The 15,525-nt window shown below is 39.7% G+C and overlaps 1 protein-coding gene and 1 long non-coding RNA gene across 2 annotated transcripts in view; both read left to right on the top strand.

The window, feature by feature from the left end:
- The window catches only part of LOC143738088 (CREB-regulated transcription coactivator 2), a 55,230-nt gene that overhangs the window by 21,137 nt on the left and 18,568 nt on the right, over window positions 1-15,525 (top strand). The window contains exons 4-7 of the mRNA XM_077229980.1: window positions 5,378-5,439; window positions 12,225-12,296; window positions 13,429-13,529; window positions 13,622-13,701. Coding sequence (XP_077086095.1) covers window positions 5,378-5,439; window positions 12,225-12,296; window positions 13,429-13,529; window positions 13,622-13,701 — 315 coding nt within the window. The remainder of the gene's footprint in view (window positions 1-5,377; window positions 5,440-12,224; window positions 12,297-13,428; window positions 13,530-13,621; window positions 13,702-15,525) is intronic.
- Window positions 13,735-15,525, top strand: part of LOC143738096 (uncharacterized) — a 2,212-nt gene continuing 421 nt past the window's right edge. Inside the window, exons 1-3 of the long non-coding RNA XR_013203832.1 lie at window positions 13,735-13,954; window positions 14,085-14,593; window positions 14,703-15,525. The exon at window positions 14,703-15,525 is cut by the window's right edge and continues 421 nt beyond it. This is a non-coding gene — a long non-coding RNA (uncharacterized LOC143738096). The remainder of the gene's footprint in view (window positions 13,955-14,084; window positions 14,594-14,702) is intronic.

Raw genomic sequence — 15,525 nt, 5'->3', positions numbered from 1 at the left:
GCTGCGCCTCAAACCCCGATGGATATATCGCTTTGGACGTAACAGTCCAGCATCTTTACAGAGATTGTAGTAGTCTTTAGCCAGGCAATAACAGTTCTGTTTTAAATTCAAAAGCATGCGTGAAGTGTACCTTAGTGCCATGGTCAGTGAGCGCACACTCGCGAGGCCAGAGTGAATGAAACTCCGCAGCACACTGCGAGCACAGCGTTGTACAATCCACACACACAGCCGAGCAGAGGCGATGATCCGGAGTTACACACTGCAGGTTATTCCAGGAAGATCTCCGTAGCGCAAAATGCGAGCACAAAGTCATACAATCCACACAGACAGCTGAACCGAAGCGATCCAGAGACACGCTGCAGATTATTCCAGATGGAGCACAGAGCTTAAAACTACGATCCAAAGTATATAAGATGGCACCGCCACATCGCAATCATTACAGCACTAAAAACAAAACTAAAAACTTAAAAATAAATGAATATAGTTTAAAATAACAAACCAAAACAAATCAAACAGTAACAGGAGCGGCAGCAAAACACGCCAGCGTACCCTGAGACCGGGGTTTCTCACTCGTTCATCTCACACACGTTTCTTTCTCTTAGTAACAATAGGAGTAAACATTAATAATAGGAGTGAACATTAATAATAGGAGTGAACATTAATAATAGGAGTGAACATTAATAATAGGAGTGAACAATAATAATAGGAGTGAACATTAATAATAGGAGTGAACATTAATAATAGGAGTGAATAATAATAATAGGAGTGGACAATAATAATAGGAGTGAACATTAATAATAGGAGTGAACAATAATAATAGGAGTGAACATTAATAATAGGAGTGAACATTAATAATAAGAGTGAACATTAATAATAGGAGTGAATAATAATAATAATAATAGGAGTGAACATTAATAATAAGAGTGAATAATAATAATAATAGGAGTGAACATTAATAATAGGAGTGAACATTAATAATAGGAGTGAACAATAATAATAGGAGTGAACATTAATAATAGGAGTGAACATTAATAATGGGAGTGAACATTAATAATAGGAGTGAATAATAATAATAGGAATGAACATTAATAATAGGAGTGAATAATAATAATAAGACTGAACAATAATAATAGGAGTGAACAATAATAATAAGAGTGAATAATAATAATAATAATAATAGGAGTGAACATTAATAATAAGAGTGAATAATAATAATAATAGGAGTGAACATTAATAATAGGAGTGAACATTAATAATAGGAGTGAACAATAATAATAGGAGTGAACATTAATAATAGGAGTGAACATTAATAATAGGAGTGAATAATAATAATAGGAATGAACATTAATAATAGGAGTGAATAATAATAATAAGACTGAACAATAATAATAGGAGTGAATAATAATAATAGGAGTGAACATTAATAATAGGAGTGAACAATAAAAATAGGAGTGAACAATAATAATAGGAGTGAACATTAATAATAGGAGTGAACATTAATAATAGGAGTGGACAATAATAATAGGAGTGAATAATAATAATAGGAGTGAACATTAATAATAGGAGTGAACATTAATAATAGGAGTGAATAATAATAATAGGAATGAACATTAATAATAGGAGTGAATAATAATAATAAGACTGAACAATAATAATAGGAGTGAACAATAACAATAGGAGTGGACAATAATAATAGGAGTGAATAATAATAATAGGAGTGAACATTAATAATAGGAGTGAACAATAAAAATAGGAGTGGACAATAATAATAGGAGTGAACATTAATAATAGGAGTGAACAATAAAAATAGGAGTGGACAATAATAATAGGAGTGAACATTAATAATAGGAGTGAATAATAATAATAGGAGTGAACATTAATAATAGGAGTGAACATTAATAATAGGAGTGAATAATAATAATAGGAATGAACATTAATAATAGGAGTGAATAATAATAATAAGACTGAACAATAATAATAGGAGTGAACAATAACAATAGGAGTGGACAATAATAATAGGAGTGAATAATAATAATAGGAGTGAACATTAATAATAGGAGTGAACAATAAAAATAGGAGTGGACAATAATAATAGGAGTGAACATTAATAATAGGAGTGAATAATAATAATAGGAGTGAACATTAATAATAGGAGTGAACATTAATAATAGGAGTGAACATTAATAATAGGAGTGAATAATATTAGTGAACATTAATAATAGGAGTGAACAGTAATAATAGGAGTGAACATTAATAATAGGAGTGAACTAATAATAGGAGTGAACATTAATAATAGGAGTGAACATTAATAATAGGAGAGAACATTAATAATAGGAGTGAACAATAATAATAGGAGTGAACATTAATAATAGGAGTGAACATTAATAATAGGAGTGAACATTAATAATAGGGGTGAACATTAATAATAGGAGTGAATAATATTAGTGAACATTAATAATAGGAGTGAACATTAATAATAGGAGTGAATAATATTAGTGAACATTAATAAAAGGAGTGAACAATTAATAATAGGAGTGAACAATAATAATAGGAGTGAACAATAATAAATGGAGTGAACAATTAATAATAGGAGTGAGCAATAATAATAGGAGTGAACAATAATAATAGGAGTGAACAATAATAATAGGAGTGAACAATAATAATAGGAGTGAACAATAATAATAGGAGTGAACAATAATAATAGGAGTGAACAATAATAATAGGAGTGAACAATAATAATAGGAGTGAGTAATAATAATAGGAGTGAACAATAATAATAGGAGTGAACAATAATAATAGGAGTGAACAATAATAATAGGAGTGAACAATAATAATAGGAGTGAACAATAATAATAGGAGTGAACAATAATAATAGGAGTGAACAATAATAATAGGAGTGAACAATAATAAATGGAGTGAACAATTAATAATAGGAGTGAGCAATAATAATAGGAGTGAACAATAATAATAGGAGTGAACAATAATAATAGGAGTGAACATTAATAATAGGAGTGAACAATAATAATAGGAGTGAACAATAATAATAGGAGTGAACAATAATAATAGGAGTGAACAATTAATAATAGGAGTGAACAATAATAATAGGAGTGAACAATAATAAATGGAGTGAACAATAATAAATGGAGTGAACAATTAATAATAGGAGTGAGCAATAATAATAGGAGTGAACAATAATAATAGGAGTGAACAATAATAATAGGAGTGAACATTAATAATAGGAGTGAACAATAATAATAGGAGTGAACAATAATAATAGGAGTGAACAATAATAATAGGAGTGAACATTAATAATAGGAGTGAACATTAATAATAGGGGTGAACATTAATAATAGGAGTGAACATTAATAATAGGAGTGAACATTAATAATAGGAGTGAATAATATTAGTGAACATTAATAATAGGAGTGAACAATAATAATAGGAGTGAACAATAATAATAGGAGTGAACAATAATAATAGGAGTGAACAATTAATAATAGGAGTGAACAATAATAATAGGAGTGAACAATAATAATAGGAGTGAACAATAATAATAGGAGTGAACAATAATAATAATAGGAGTGGATAATATTAGTGAACATCAATAATAGGATTGAACATTAATAATAGGAGTGAAAATTAATAATTGGAGTGAACATTAATAATAGGAGTGAACATTAATAATAGGAGTGGATAATATTAGTGAACATCAATAATAGGATTGAACATTAATAATAGGAGTGAACATTAATAATAGGAGTGAACATTAATAATAAGAGTGAGCATTAATAATATGAGTGAATAATATTAGTGAACATTAATAATAGGAGTGAACAATTAATAATAGGAGTGAACATTAATAATAGGAGTGAACATTAATAATAGGAGTGAACATTAATAATAGGAGTGGATAATATTAGTGAACATCAATAATAGGAGTGAACATTAATAATAGGAGTGAACATTAATAATATGAGTGAACATTAATAATAGGAGTGAACATTAATAATAAGAGTGAGCAATAATAATATGAGTGAATAATATTAGTGAACATTAATAATATTAGTGAACATTAATAATAGGAGTGAACATTAATAATATTAGTGAACATTAATAATAGGAGTGAACAATAATAATAGGAGTAAACAATAATAATAGGAGTGAACAATTAATAATAGGAGTGAACAATAATAATAGGAGTGAACAATAATAATAATAGGAGTGAACATTAATAATAGGAGTGGATAATATTAGTGAACATCAATAATAGGATTGAACATTAATAATAGGAGTGAACATTAATAATTGGAGTGAACATTAATAATAGGAGTGGATAATATTAGTGAACATCAATAATAGGAGTGAACATTAATAATAGGAGTGAACATTAATAATAGGAGTGAACATTAATAATAAGAGTGAGCATTAATAATATGAGTGAATAATATTAGTGAACATTAATAATAGGAGTGAACAATTAATAATAGGAGTGAACATTAATAATAGGAGTGAACATTAATAATAGGAGTGAACATTAATAATAGGAGTGGATAATATTAGTGAACATCAATAATAGGAGTGAACATTAATAATAGGAGTGAACATTAATAATAGGAGTGAACATTAATAATAGGAGTGAACATTAATAATAAGAGTGAGCAGTAATAATATGAGTGAATAATATTAGTGAACATTAATAATAGGAGTGAACATTAATAATTGGAGTGAACATTAATAATAGGAGTGAACATTAATAATAGGAGTGTACATTAATAATAGGAGTGAACATTAATAATAGGAGTGAACATTAATAATAGGAGTGAACATTAATAATAGGAGTGAACATTAATAATAGGAGTGAACATTAATAATATTAGTGAACATTAATAATAGGAGTGAACATTAATAATAGGATTGAACATTAATAATAGGAGTGAACATTAATAATAGGAGTGAACATTAATAATAGGAGTGAATACTAATAATAGGATTGAACATTAATAATGGGAGTGAAAATTAATAATAGGAGTGAACAATATTGGTGAACATTAATAATAGGAGTGTTTTGTGTATAAAAGCAAAGTTATAGCCCCCCCCCCCACCACCTCATATATATATATATATATATATATATATATATATATATATATCATCTTCTTTTTTTTTCTTTTTTTGCTGATCTGAATAATTATCAGATCCGTGGCTCAAAAAACGTAAATGATACGAACCGTGAATTTTGTGATCTGTTGCACCACTAATTAATAATCAACTAATTATGAGGAATCAGGTTTTCCTTAATCTCTTTCGATGAGATTTATTATGTGAGTACAGGTGTGTGTGTGTGTGTGTTGTTTGTGTCCTTGACCTCTGACCCCAGATGGACAACCCTCACAGCAGCGCTGTGTATCTGACTCCGCCCCCTGACCCCAGCTGGAGAAGGTACCGTCTCATTGGTTCACACTCATATTCGCTCATAGTGATGCGGCACTTTCCATGAGAAGGGTTTCAAAGAGCCGTCAGCAGAGTCAGTGAACGACGAGTCTGATGCAGATGCTCATATTTATATGCAGTTCTGATGCTCATTCACTGAGTCACTGAGATCTTTATTACAGCAGATACTGACATACTGACGTGTGTGTGAGAGAGAGAGAGAGTGAGTGAGTGAGTGAGTGAGTGAGTGTGTGTGTGTGTGTGTGTGTGTGTGTGTGTGTGTGTGTGTGTGTGTGTGTGTGTGTGTGTGTGTGAGAGAGTAACAGATCTGCATCTTCTCATCTGCTCTTCTGTTCGTGTCTCTCAGGAGTTCCTCCTCTTTAGTCTTTGCTGCTGTTCCTCGTCTTTTTTTAAATTTATTTATTTAATCATTTTAAAGTACAGGGACCGTGCACATTAATAAACGCTTACGTAAATGTGCCAGTTTAGCCATCTTGGCTAATTTTCAACTGCAGTCACTGGGCAGATGTAATGACTGATAAAATACATTCAGACAATCAACAATACTTATACATACATTAAAACACATTTCATAAAAGTTCATAAAATACATTAAACAAGGACAACAAATCAAACCCTTAAATCAGATGATTTAGAAAACTACAGAATATGAGTACACACTTGATTGTCTTTTAGCCATGATTTTAATTTAATCGTAACCCTCTGGGGTTCTTCGGACCAAATGGTCCCGAAGAATTTAAATAAAAAAATGTGTAAAATCATAGCTTCATCGGAATGGTCCGAAATTTGGTGACTTTGTTGGTTCTTGGTATATGAACACCCCAAAAAATTGGGGACAGGATTTGAATAGTCTAAGTGGTTGTAAAAAAAAATGGTCACACTCAGGGCCTTCGGGACCAAATGGTCCCGCCATAGGAAATGAATGGGAAATTGGCAAAAATGTGACAATACAGAGTTTTTTTGTGCGTACAATCTACAAATCAGCCACGATCCAGAAAAAAAGCACACAACAGTGAGTGCAAAACAGACACATCCACACACACACACACACACACACACACACAAACACACTTTTATACATAAACAAACGAATTAATTCAGATTACATATGGGTTTTGCATTTTTAAAATGCTCAGTTTGTCCACCAGATGGCATCCATCTATTTTCAAAAATTGCTTTTATGAGGTCTAGGCTTGACTCTAAAATGAAATACAGCTTTAAAAAAAAAAAAAAAAAAAATTTATTTTTTTATTTTCTATTATATTCAATGGGGGGAAAATGGGTCATATTTATTGCATAAATATTAATTATAAATCTTAAATTATCTCAAAACACCAAAAAAGAAAAGAAAAAATATTATAAAAAACAAGTAAAAAAAATAAATATGATTTTCTTTTAATAAATATGAATCAAACCCTTCCGGACCATTTGGTCCCGAAGACCCTGAGTGTGACCCTGAAATGAAGGACCTTAAATAGCCCATATGAAACAACGTCTCTAATAGACTTAGACAAACTGTTCCAAGTGTGTGCTGCTCTCACAGAAAAAGCTGACTGACCAAAGGCAGTTCTTCTCATTTGTACGACACAATCCCTCTTGTTACAGACCTTGTATGTCTAATAACAGTATTTTTTTGTTTTATAAAAGCAGTAAGTGGTGGGGGAGCTAGGCCATGTAAAATTTTAAAAACAAGACAAGAGTCTGTGAATTTAATAAGATTGTCCCAAGTCATTAAATTATGTTTTTTTAAGCAGTAGCAGTAATGATAGGTATTAGGCTTCCTATCAAGCACCTTAGAAGCTTGATGGTACAGTAACTGCACATGTTTAAGTGTTGTGCTGGAGGCTTGTGCCCAGCTAGTCAAATAATACAACAAATATGGCATGATCATAGCATTAAAATATATTGTAGCTGCCTTTGTAGTCAAACAATTTCTTATATGACAGAAATTTGACAGGTAAAATTTTACTATCTTTATAACTTTTTTAATTTGTTTTTTTAAATGTAAGATTAGAATCAATTATTATACCTAAATATTTAAAATCAGATACCATTGACAGTTGTTCCCCTGCAATATAAATATTTGCTACAGAATTATCTGTCTTGTTCTGGTTGAATGATTCTGATCTTAAGCTTCATCTGTCGCTCCTCTGGTTCTCTTGCTCCTGGTTCTTTCGCTTCTCTGGTTCTCTCGCTCTGGTTCTCTTGCTCCTGGTTCTTTCGCTCCTCTGGTTCTTTCGCTTCTCTGGTTCTCTCGCTCTGGTTCTCTTGCTCCTGGTTCTTTCGCTCCTCTGGTTTTTTTGCTTCTCTGGTTCTCTCGCTCTGGTTCTCTTGCTCCTGGTTCTTTCGCTTCTCTGGTTCTCTCGCTCTGGTTCTCTTGCTCCTGGTTCTTTCGCTTCTCTGGTTCTTTCGCTTCTCTGGTTCTCGCTCCTCTGGTTCTGTCGCTCCTCTGGTTCTTTCGCTCCTCTGGTTCTGTCGCTCCTCTGGTTCTTTCGCTCCTCTGGTTCTGTCGCTCCTCTGGTTCTCTCGCTCCTCTGGTTCTGTCGCTCCTCTGGTTCTTTCGCTCCTCTGGTTCTGTCGCTCCTCTGGTTCTTTCGCTCCTTTGGTTCTGTCGCTCCTCTGGTTCTTTCGCTCCTTTGGTTCTGTCGCTCCTCTGGTTCTGTCGCTCCTCTGGTTCTTTCGCTCCTCTGGTTCTGTCGCTCCTCTGGTTCTTTCGCTCCTTTGGTTCTTTCGCTCCTCTGGTTCTTTCGCTCCTCTGGTTCTCTTGCTCCTCTGGTTCTCTCGCTCCTCTGTTTTTTTCGTTCTTCTGGTTCTGTCGCTTCTCTGGCTCTCGCTCCTCCGTTTCTATCGCTCCTCTGGTTCTGTCGCTCCTCTGGTTCTTTCGCTCCTTTGGTTCTTTCGCTCCTCTGGTTCTCTTGCTCCTCTGGTTCTCTCGCTCCTCTGGTTCTCTCGCTCCTCTGTTTTTTTCGTTCTTCTGGTTCTTTCGCTTCTCTGGTTCTCTCGTTCTTCTGGTTCTCTTGCTCCTCTGGTTCTTTCGCTCCTGGTTCTTTCACTCCTTTGGTTCTTCCTCTCCTCTGGTTCTTTCTCTCCTTTGGTTCTTTAGCTCCTCTGGGTTCTTTCGCTCCTCTGGGTTCTTTCGCTCCTCTGGGTTCTCTTGTTCCTCTGGTTCTTTCGCTCCTGGTTCTCTCGCTCCTCTGGTTCTGTCGCTCTGGTTCTCTTGCTCCTGGTTCTTTCGCTTCTCTGGTTCTTTCGCTTCTCTGGTTCTGTCGTTCCTCTGGTTCTTTTGCTCCTGGTTCTTTCACTCCTTTGGTTCTTTCGCTCCTGGTTCTCTCGCTCCTCTGGTTCTCTTGCTCCTCTGGTTCTTTCACTCCTTTGGTTCTTTCGCTCCTCTGGTTCTTTCGCTCCTCTGGTTCTCTTGCTCCTCTGGTTCTTTCGCTCCTCTGGTTCTTTCGCTCCTCTGGTTCTCTCGCTCCTCTGGTTCTCTCGCTCCTCTGTTTTTTTCGTTCTTCTGGTTCTTTCGCTTCTCTGGTTCTCTGGTTCTTCTGGTTCTCTTGCTCCTCTGGTTCTCTCGCTCCTGGTTCTTTCACTCCTCTGGTTCTTTCGTTCCTCTGGTTCTTTCTCTCCTTTGGTTCTTTAGCTCCTCTGGGTTCTTTCGCTCCTCTGGTTCTTTCGTTCCTCTGGTTCTTTCGCTCCTCTGGTTCTTTCGTTCCTCTGGTTCTTTCTCTCCTTTGGTTCTTTAGCTCCTCTGGGTTCTTTCGCTCCTCTGGTTCTTTCGCTCCTCTGGGTTCTTTCGCTCCTCTGGTTCTTTTGCTCCTCTGGTTCTTTCGCTCCTGGTTCTCTTGTTCCTCTGGTTCTTTCGCTCCTGGTTCTCTCGCTCCTCTGGTTCTGTCGCTACTCTGGTTCTCTCGCTCCTCTGGTTCTTTCGCTCCTGGTTCTTTCACTCCTTTGGTTCTTTCGCTCCTGGTTCTCTCGCTCCTCTGGTTCTTTCGCTCCTCTGGTTCTCTTGCTCCTCTGGTTCTCTCGCTCCTCTGTTTTTTTCGTTCTTCTGGTTCTTTCGCTTCTCTGGTTCTCGCTCCTCTGGTTCTATCGCTCCTCTGGTTCTGTCTCTCCTCTGGTTCTTTCGCTCCTTTGGTTCTTTCGCTCCTCTGGTTCTCTTGCTCCTCTGGTTCTCTCGCTCCTCTGGTTCTCTCGCTCCTCTGTTTTTTTCGTTCTTCTGGTTCTTTCGCTTCTCTGGTTCTCTCGTTCTTCTGGTTCTCTTGCTCCTCTGGTTCTTTCGCTCCTGGTTCTTTCACTCCTTTGGTTCTTCCTCTCCTCTGGTTCTTTCTCTCCTTTGGTTCTTTAGCTCCTCTGGGTTCTTTCGCTCCTCTGGGTTCTCTTGTTCCTCTGGTTCTTTCGCTCCTGGTTCTCTCGCTCCTCTGGTTCTGTCGCTCTGGTTCTCTTGCTCCTGGTTCTTTCGCTTCTCTGGTTCTTTCGCTTCTCTGGTTCTGTCGTTCCTCTGGTTCTTTTGCTCCTGGTTCTTTCACTCCTTTGGTTCTTTCGCTCCTGGTTCTCTCGCTCCTCTGGTTCTCTTGCTCCTCTGGTTCTTTCACTCCTTTGGTTCTTTCGCTCCTCTGGTTCTTTCGCTCCTCTGGTTCTCTTGCTCCTCTGGTTCTTTCGCTCCTCTGGTTCTTTCGCTCCTCTGGTTCTCTCGCTCCTCTGGTTCTCTCGCTCCTCTGTTTTTTTCGTTCTTCTGGTTCTTTCGCTTCTCTGGTTCTCTGGTTCTTCTCGTTCTCTTGCTCCTCTGGTTCTCTCGCTCATGGTTCTTTCACTCCTCTGGTTCTTTCGTTCCTCTGGTTCTTTCTCTCCTTTGGTTCTTTAACTCCTCTGGGTTCTTTCGCTCCTCTGGTTCTTTCGTTCCTCTGGTTCTTTCGCTCCTCTGGTTCTTTCGTTCCTCTGGTTCTTTCGCTCCTCTGGTTCTTTCGTTCCTCTGGTTCTTTCTCTCCTTTGGTTCTTTAGCTCCTCTGGGTTCTTTCGCTCCTCTGGTTCTTTCGCTCCTCTGGGTTCTTTCGCTCCTCTGGTTCTTTCGCTCCTCTGGTTCTTTCGCTCCTGGTTCTCTTGTTCCTCTGGTTCTTTCGCTCCTGGTTCTCTCGCTCCTCTGGTTCTGTCGCTACTCTGGTTCTCTCGCTCCTCTGGTTCTTTCGCTCCTGGTTCTTTCACTCCTTTGGTTCTTTCGCTCCTGGTTCTCTCGCTCCTCTGGTTCTCTTGCTCCTCTGGTTCTTTCACTCCTTTGGTTCTTTCGCTCCTCTGGTTCTTTCGCTCCTCTGGTTCTCTCGCTCCTCTGTTTTTTTCGTTCTTCTGGTTCTTTCGCTTCTCTGGTTCTCTGGTTCTTCTGGTTCTCTTGCTCCTCTGGTTCTCTCGCTCCTGGTTCTTTCACTACTTTGGTTCTTTCACTCCTCTGGTTCTTTCTCTCCTCTGGTTCTTGCTCTCCTTTGGTTCTTTAGCTCCTCTGGGTTCTTTCGCTCCTCTGGGTTCTTTCGCTCCTCTGGTTCTTTCGCTCCTCTGGTTCTTTCGCTCCTGGTTCTCTTGTTCCTCTGGTTCTTTCGCTCCTCTGGTTCTTTCGCTCCTGGTTCTCTTGTTCCTCTGGTTCTTTCGCTCCTCTGGTTCTTTCGCTCCTCTGGGTTCTTTCGCTCCTCTGGTTCTTTCGCTCCTCTGGGTTCTTTCGCTTCTCTGGTTCTTTCGCTCCTGGTTCTCTTGTTCCTCTGGTTCTTTCGCTCCTGGTTCTCTTGTTCCTCTGGTTCTTTCGCTCCTGGTTCTCTCGCTCCTCTGGTTCTGTCGCTCCTCTGGTTCTCTCGCTCCTCTGGTTCTCTCGCTCCTCTGGTTCTGTCGCTCCTCTGGTTCTGTCGCTCTGGTTCTCTTGCTCCTGGAACTTTCGCTTCTCTGGTTCTGTCGCTTCTCTGGTTCTGTCGTTCCTCTGGTTCTTTCGCTCCTGGTTCTTTCACTCCTTTGGTTCTTTCGCTCCTGGTTCTCTCGCTCCTCTGGTTCTCTTGCTCCTCTGGTTCTTTCGCTCCTTTGGTTCTTTCGCTCCTCTGGTTCTTTCGCTCCTCTGGTTCTTTCGCTCCTCTGGTTCTTTCGCTCCTCTGGTTCTTTCGCTCCTCTGGTTCTTTCGCTCCTCTGGTTCTGTCGCTCCTCTGGTTCTGTCGTTCCTCTGGTTCTCTCGCTCCTCTGGTTCTTTCGCTCCTCTGGTTCTTTCGCTCCTGGTTCTCTTCCTCCTCTGGTTCTCTTGCTCCTCTGGTTCTCTTGCTCCTCTGGTTCTTTCGCTCCTCTGGTTCTTTCGCTCCTCTGGTTCTTTCGCTCCTCTGGTTCTTTCGCTCCTCTGGTTCTGTCGCTTCTCTGGTTCTGGTGCTCCTCTGGTTCTTTCGCTCCTCTGGTTCTTTCGCTCCTCTGGTTCTGTCGCTCCTCTGGTTCTTTCGCTCCTCTGGTTCTGTCGCTCCTCTGGTTCTTTCTCTCCTCTGGTTCTGTCGCTCCTCTGGTTCTTTCGCTCCTCTGGTTCTGTCGCTCCTCTGGTTCTTTCGCTCCTCTGGTTCTGTCGCTCCTCTGGTTCTTTCTCTCCTCTGGTTCTGTCGCTTCTCTGGTTCTGGTGCTCCTCTGGTTCTTTCGTTCCTCTGGTTCTTTCGCTCCTCTGGTTCTGTCTCTCCTCTGGTTCTTTCTCTCCTCTGGTTCTTTCTCAAGCTGCTCGTCTCTTTATTCTGCTCTCAGTTCTGGAAATAACAGGCGTTTTTTTGTCAATCACGAAGGAACTGGAACAGTAACTTTCCCTCGGACAAGAGCCAGATGTTCCACCAGCTGCCCACCGGCGCCCTCAACAGGTGACGACTCTCTCCTGATCACTCATACTAGATGAGCCTTTTTGTTTTTGAACATCTGCAATCTTCAACCAGTCCAGTTCTTACACACCCAGAATCTTTCCTTAAAGTCTAAAAATTTAATTGTGATCTTAGGTAATTTTTTACCCCGTTTTTTTTTTTTTTACTTTATTGGAATGGTACGAAAATTGGTAAAGTTTTTGGCACTTGAAATGTGAACACACAAAAAAATCATGGACATGATTCGAAGAGGTTAAATGGTCCTGAAAAAGTAATCGCACTTCTCGCGGTCCAAAATGAGGGCATTGGAAATTAATTGGAGACTAATTTCATCTAGTGGAAACGTTTGGTACTGCAGCCAGACAACATCTCACTGAAAGCTCCTTTTTTGAAATATCGTTATCATCTCCGTGTAAACTTCAAAAACGTGAATCTGTGAAACGCTGACGGCGTGTGTTTAGTCTATAGGTATGCGTGTTTTATGTGTTCAGGCGGGTAGTCTTTCTTTACAAAGTGGAATCGCCTAATTACTTGTCTGTCCTTAAATATTCACAATACAGAATATTTAGTCGTTTCCACGGATCCATGTGAACTGGAATCATTTTGATAATGTTGAATCTGTCCAGAGGTGAAGGGAAGGAGGCCTGTGTATTGAGTATTATAGTAAATTATGCCAAACAATCTGAGATGCTTGATTCATTTTAAGATTGTATAGGTTTGTTCTGTATGCACATATGGTATTAATTTGAGCAAGTCTTAAAAAAGTCGTCACCTTTATTTATACAGCGTTTTAACAATATAGATTGTTTCAAAGCAGCTTTACAGTGATAATAGGAGATTACCGTAACAGAGATTGTTTTGGCTTTACAGCAGCTCTAGAATAAAGTTATTGTCCAGATAAAGTTAGTTTTGATTGATTCACTTCCGTTGTAAAGATCATTAGTTATTAACTTAGCGGCCGCTAACACACACCGTTCTACAGAAAACAGAACGCAAAGCTTGAAATGGGTTCCAAGGTGTAAGCATTGAAAATTACATTTGAACATTATCTTAAAAAAAGGTCTTAAATCTGTATCAGTAAATTACAGACTTGTCTTGATGTGTGTTTGACGCGTCTGGTTCTCTGTGTCTGCAGAACGAACTCGGACTCTGCGCTCCACACGAGTGTGATGAACCCGCCGGCTGCAGACCCGTTCTCTGCTGGACTCTCGCTCACTGCGCAGGGCAGACGGACCGGTCAGTGGCTTCGACACGCCTCACATGTGACCGCCATCGTGTGTGTGTGTGTGTGTGAGTGGGTTCTGACAGGTTCTGTTCTCCTCCTGCAGTTTTATCCTATCCGGTTCCTCCCATCGAGGAGAACGGCCCGGGTGAAGGACGCCTGCTCAAACCCTGGGACTCCAGGAAGGTGCGCTCTGCTGTGTGTGTGTGTGTGTGTGTGTGTACAGGTTTATATTACATTGTGGGGATGTACATGTCTCCACAAGGATGGTAAAACCTGAGATCACGTACTTTGAGGATCAGCCAGCGGTTCCCCATGAGGGAAATGGGTTAATAAACATACTAAATTATATTTTTTTGAAAATGTAAAAATGCAGAAAGATGTGTGTGATGGGTAGGGTTAGTGTGTGTTTGTGTGTGTGTGATGGGTAGGTTATGGGGTAGGTTTAGTTTATGTGTGTGTGATGGGTAGGGTTAGTGTGTTTGAATCTGTGTGTGTGTGTGTGTGATGGGTAGGGTTAGTGTGTTTGCGTGTGTGTGTGTGATGGGTAGGTTTAGGGGTAGGGTTAGTGTGTGTGTGTGTGTGTTTGTGTGAGATGGGTAGGTTATGGGGTAGGGTTAGTGTGTGTGTGTGTGTGTGTTTGTGTGAGATGGGTAGGTTTAGGGGTAGGGTTAGTGTGTGTGTGTGTGTGTGTGTGTGATGGGTAGGTTATGGGGTAGGGTTAGTGTGTTTGCGTGTGTGTGTGTGATGGGTAGGTTTAGGGGTAGGGTTAGTGTGTGTGTGTGATGGGTAGGTTTAGGGGTAGGGTTAGTGTGTGTGTGTGTGTGTGTGTGTGTGTGTGTGTGTGTGTGTGTGTGTGTGTGTGTGTGTGTGTGATGGGTAGGTTATGGGGTAGGGTTAGTGTGTTTGCGTGTGTGTGTGTGATGGGTAGGTTTAGGGGTAGGGTTAGTGTGTGTGTGTGTGTTTGTGTGTGATGGGTAGGTTATGGGGTAGGGTTAGTGTGTGTGTGTGTTTGCGTGTGTGTGTGTGATGGGTAGGTTTAGGGGTAGGGTTAGTGTGTGTGTGTGTGTGTGTGTGTGTGATGGGTAGGTTATGGGGTAGGGTTAGTGTGTTTGCGTGTGTGTGTGTGATGGGTAGGTTTAGGGGTAGGGTTAGTGTGTGTGTGTGTGTTTGTGTGTGATGGGTAGGTTATGGGGTAGGGTTAGTGTGTTTGCGTGTGTGTGTGTGATGGGTAGGTTTAGGGGTAGGGTTAGTGTGTGTGTGTGTTTGCGTGTGTGTGTGTGATGGGTAGGTTTAGGGGTAGGGTTAGTGTTTGTGTGTGTGTGTGATGGGTAGGTTATGGGGTAGGGTTAGTGTGTGTGTGTGTGAGAGTGATAGGTAGGTTATGGAGTAGGGTTAGTGTGTTTGCGTGTGTGTGTGTGATGGGTAGGTTTAGGGGTAGGGTTAGTGTGTGTGTGTGTTTGCGTGTGTGTGTGTGATGGGTAGGTTTAGGGGTAGGGTTAGTGTGTGTGTGTGTTTGCGTGTGTGTGTGTGATGGGTAGGTTTAGGGGTAGGGTTAGTGTTTGTGTGTGTGTGTGATGGGTAGGTTATGGGGTAGGGTTAGTGTGTGTGTGTGTTTGCGTGTGTGTGTGTGATGGGTAGGTTTAGGGGTAGGGTTAGTGTGTGTGTGTGTGTGTGTGTGTGTGTGTGATGGGTAGGTTATGGGGTAGGGTTAGTGTGTTTGCGTGTGTGTGTGTGATGGGTAGGTTTAGGGGTAGGGTTAGTGTGTGTGTGTGTGTTTGTGTGTGATGGGTAGGTTATGGGGTAGGGTTAGTGTGTTTGCGTGTGTGTGTGTGATGGGTAGGTTTAGGGGTAGGGTTAGTGTGTGTGTGTGTTTGCGTGTGTGTGTGTGATGGGTAGGTTTAGGGGTAGGGTTAGTGTTTGTGTGTGTGTGTGATTGGTAGGTTATGGGTTAGGGTTAGTGTGTGTGTGTGTGTGAGAGTGATAGGTAGGTTATGGAGTAGGGTTAGT

Source organism: Siphateles boraxobius, unplaced genomic scaffold, assembly GCF_051911475.1.
Source record: "Siphateles boraxobius isolate OS27281-9 unplaced genomic scaffold, OSU_SipBor_1 137, whole genome shotgun sequence".
Lineage (NCBI taxonomy): Eukaryota > Metazoa > Chordata > Actinopteri > Cypriniformes > Leuciscidae > Siphateles > Siphateles boraxobius.
Note: the sequence above shows the minus strand (reverse complement) of the source record. Positions and strands in the feature narration are given on the sequence as shown.